Genomic DNA, 4,355 nt, shown 5'->3' with positions numbered 1-4,355 from the left:
ATTCTTTTGCATGGACTCATGAGTCCCGATCGATCTCTCCTTTCTATGGATCATAGGCCTTTCTTTGCTGCTGGCTTTGACTGGAACACCACACAGGGCCTGCACGTACACATATATGTACTACGGAGTAGTAATATACATAGAATTATATCTGGGTTGGGACCCTTAGATTTTTGGGGCCTGGGGCGGCCGCACTGCCTGCCCCCCCTAGGGCCGGGCCTGCCTCCGGTCGTTGTTCGCGGTCTTGTGAATCTGTCATCGAAGACTTTATCCTCATCTCCTGTAAATTCAAAGTACTGGATAGCTGAAACATAGCTCATTTTGAACTACACTTGTACTAGTGTGTGGTGATGTGCATGTGGATAAATTGTCACGTTTCTGTCTGTACAACGACGAAGAGTCGACAGCCGTGAGTTCCAGCACCCCACCCTATCCTAGCCTCTTCCTGACGACGCCCACGACGCACCCGATGAAGGCGAAGGTGCCGACCGCGAAGCACACGACGCTGAACGCCTTGAGCACGACCCACGTCGGCGTCCACGGCCTGACCCGCCGCTGCACGCAGTACATCTCCACGGGGAGGTAGATGACGAGAGGCCAGAAGATGAGCGCACCCAGCAGGCCCAACACCTCGTTGAAGTAGGGGAACACCACGGCCAGACCCGTCGTGCTCGCTACGTACGCCGTCCTGAAGCACAGCCGCTGCAGGTTCAGCCCGTACCTGGGCAGCCCCGGCAAGATCCTGACGGCGTACGTCCTGTTCACGAACGTGCTCTCCGGGAACCTCGCCGCCAGCCACCGGTCCGCCACCGTGAATATCTGCTGGCTGAAAAACTGCACGATCTCCACACAGTTACGCCAAGCTCAGAACAGCTCTTCTGGTGTCTACTTGGTTTAGAATTGACCGTCACGTACCTGATATCCGCCTAGGATGTGGAGCACGATGCAGGCGTTAGCGAAGTCGACGAGCCAGTAGGGTTCGTAGAAGCCGAAGCCGGTGAGGATGTTCCCCGGCGCCGCGTTGCCGAAGGCGGCGTAGCCGAAGCATCCGACGCAGAGGTAGAAGAAGGCGGTGGCCAGGACGGCGACCACGTTCCCCTTCCTCAACGTCTCCCCCTCGGGCGGCGACGACCGCAGCGTGTCTTGGATCTCCAGGAGCACGATGGTGTACGGGTACGCGAACGCGATGTCGCCCACCGCCTGCGCCACCCGCCAGACCTTCTGCGCCGTGGTGGCCATCGGGACGCCGGCGATGCCGCCCCTGATCGCGCCGTCGCCCACGGTCTTGGCGAGGCCCAGGCCCAGGCCGTTGGTGGCGTAGCCGAAGGACATGGCCGCCGCCACGGCGGAGAGCCACGCCATGCTGTGGAAGTTTGGGATGAAGGACAGCACCACCTGCGCCGCGCCGAAGAGCAGCATGAACAGGTGCTGCTCGTCTGCGTCCGAGCCGCAGCGGGAGGCGCCACGCCCGTGGCCGTGGTAGCAGTTGGACTTCTTGATCGCGCTGCCCACAGTGTGTCATGAACTCATGATCAGAAACAGCAAGGAAAAGATCGATAATAGCTTCCGAAACTGTTTTACCCGAGGCAGGTGGCGGTGGTGATGGTGTAGGCGACGCCGATGCCGTACATGTTGGGATTCGCCCACGGATCGATTACATCAAACTAGACGAACACACGCGCACAAAATTTATCGCCAAGGGCACGTATCGTGGCCTCTATTCTTTTCTTTATTTTCTACTTTTCTCAACTCACAATACAACTTCTGTGTTACAAGCGGCAGCCAACCTCATGTATATATACACGAGCAGCCCCAACCTTATTAACCGACCGGTACATGACTTCCTAAACTGACCCGACACAACTTGCTAGTATAACCCTGGCCGGACACAAACAGCAAACCGGACCAGAACATGACTCTTACCTAAACTAACACGTGCTACTACCTAAGACACGACAAACCTACTGCTACTAGAACTAGCACTCATCGTCTATGCCATGCAAGCTAGGCTAGACTAACCTACAACCTTGCTGAATAAACTCTTGCCAATTCCTAATTAGACTCAAACAAACTAAGGCAAGATTATTACTAACAATCTCTCCCTAATCTTGACTTGTCATCTCCTTGTACTCCTGCTCTTGACTCCTTGCAGATTCGCGATTTGTCGACTCAACTTCAACGCATGATCCGGACTACCAGCCCACACGGTCGCATCTACGCGTGCAACATGCAAGACTTGACACACGAGCAGTCTTCACGTCGAACCAATTTAACCGGTCACTGTCCCACTACACGTCAAGCTTGATCTCCTCGCCGAGACACGCAGATGGCCACCTTGCCACCTTGTCTTCGCTCACGTCGATCCTTGCTCCCGGGCAACTCCTCGAACGTGACGCGCTTCAACTGCAATGGATCCTCACAGAAACAAGCACTTGGACACAACGACGACTCACGGACTCGACGCCGACTCGACGTGCAGACGTGCACACACTTGACTCTTTGACTCATCGGACTCCTCCGAACACGATCTTGACGAGACTCCCGGCACCGCACCTCGGCACCACCTCTCCCGTCAACGATCATCCGCAGCCCCACCACCTTGCGACGACAACTCTCCGCCGTCTCCTCCTTGTCGCTCCGCCGAGCGACAGTCGCCCGCCCCGAGGCGCTAGTAGGGTCGCCTCCCGGGGCAAGCGTGGCTTCAAATCTTGAACCTCGCTCGATACCAATTGTTGGGATTCGCCCACGGATCGATTACATCAAACTAGACGAACACACGCGCACAAAATTTATCGCCAAGGGCACGTATCGTGCCCTCTATTCTTTTCTTTATTTTCTACTTTTCTCAACTCACAATACAACTTCTGTGTTACAAGCGGCAGCCAACCTCATGTATATATACACGAGCAGCCCCAACCTTATTAACCGACCGGTACATGACTTCCTAAACTGACCCGACACAACTTGCTAGTATAACCCTGGCCGGACACAAACAGCAAACCGGACCAGAACATGACTCTTACCTAAACTAACACGTGCTACTACCTAAGACACGACAAACCTACTGCTACTAGAACTAGCACTCATCGTCTATGCCATGCAAGCTAGGCTAGACTAACCTACAACCTTGCTGAATAAACTCTTGCCAATTCCTAATTAGACTTAAACAAACTAAGGCAAGATTATTACTAACAGTACAGGTAGAGGTACTGGAGGCTACCGCAGACATAGGTGTGCTTCCTGCCGAGGAGCGCTCGGACGGCGTCCATGTAGGTGTAGTTCCGCCGCGTCTTGCCCGACGACGACGACGATTCTTCTGATCCACCGGCAGCGACGGGGGACCTGTAGCAGTGAGAGAGGAGGACGGCAGACACGTAGGTGACCCCGGCGAAGCAGAGCACGGCGACGGGGCCGGCGACCCATCCGAGCTGCACGACGCTCCAGGAGAGCGCCAGCACGCCCGCACCGATCACGCCGGTGATGATGTGCGCCATGCACGTCCATAGGTTCCCCGTGCGCGCGGCGCGGCCGTCGTCGTCCAGCTCCGGAGCGGCCGCGGCAGCGAGGTCTAAGGGCTGGCTACCGCGGTGCGACGGCGACATTGTTGGCGCGAGGTATAGGATTTTCTCAAAGACAGACAGAGTTCAGACTTCAGAGTCGAGTGGAGATTGGTGCAGTCAGACTATGAGACTTGATTGGCATTGGCCCGAGGTTTGAACAAACTGTCTCGATCGAAAGAAGATGCTTGTCCCGTGTGACAGTCAGAACCCCGCCTCGGTTTATGCGCAAAACGCCACGATCGAGCTGCCGGCCTCTTTCATCGCCAAGGTTGAGGACAAATACTACTAGTACGGAGGGCCACACCTATTTCCTACAGTCTTACTTGTCCGGAACAAATGTCCACTTCTCCATTTCTCTCTTTTTGATTGTTTTCTAATCAGCATAATTATTAGAAATATTTTGGCACATAAAATTTATCATAGTTTCATCACATAAATTTGCAAATATCGTAGTTGAAATTCGGATTAAAAACATTAACCATACAAAACACAAAACAACGTACCAAAACAATCACAAAACAGAACAACAAAGGTTCCAAACAACTGCTCATGCTGCTCTTCGACAAACCGCATAGTTCATGAACTAAACCTTGCACATTAAAACGCCACCGCTATTGGGTTGACGCCTCTAGATGGCATCGCAAGGTTTGTCACACAAAGCCTTCCTCTTCAAATCCATGAGGCTTTGCTTGTGTGGCCACCAACATGACTCGGTTCTTCTCAGTGATCATATATAAGAAAATACACTTTACCTCTCATGTAAAACCTACACTCTTATAATTGGCAAAAATAACT

The 4,355-nt window shown here is 53.6% G+C and overlaps 1 protein-coding gene across 1 annotated transcript; it reads right to left on the bottom strand.

Annotated features, from left to right (window-relative positions):
- Positions 1–429: 429 nt before the first annotated feature.
- On the bottom strand, positions 430–3,602 carry LOC124664636 (probable amino acid permease 7). The gene is made up of 4 exons (XM_047202107.1): positions 3,194–3,602; positions 1,582–1,624; positions 916–1,504; positions 430–834 (listed from the first exon to the last, which is right to left on the bottom strand). Exons 1-4 carry the CDS (start codon positions 3,600–3,602, stop codon positions 430–432), a joined length of 1,446 nt encoding a protein of 481 aa, XP_047058063.1.
- Positions 3,603–4,355: the final 753 nt, after the last annotated feature.

Source organism: Lolium rigidum, chromosome 6 (assembly GCF_022539505.1).
Source record: "Lolium rigidum isolate FL_2022 chromosome 6, APGP_CSIRO_Lrig_0.1, whole genome shotgun sequence".
Lineage (NCBI taxonomy): Eukaryota > Viridiplantae > Streptophyta > Magnoliopsida > Poales > Poaceae > Lolium > Lolium rigidum.
This window is presented reverse-complemented; position numbering and strand designations above follow the sequence as displayed.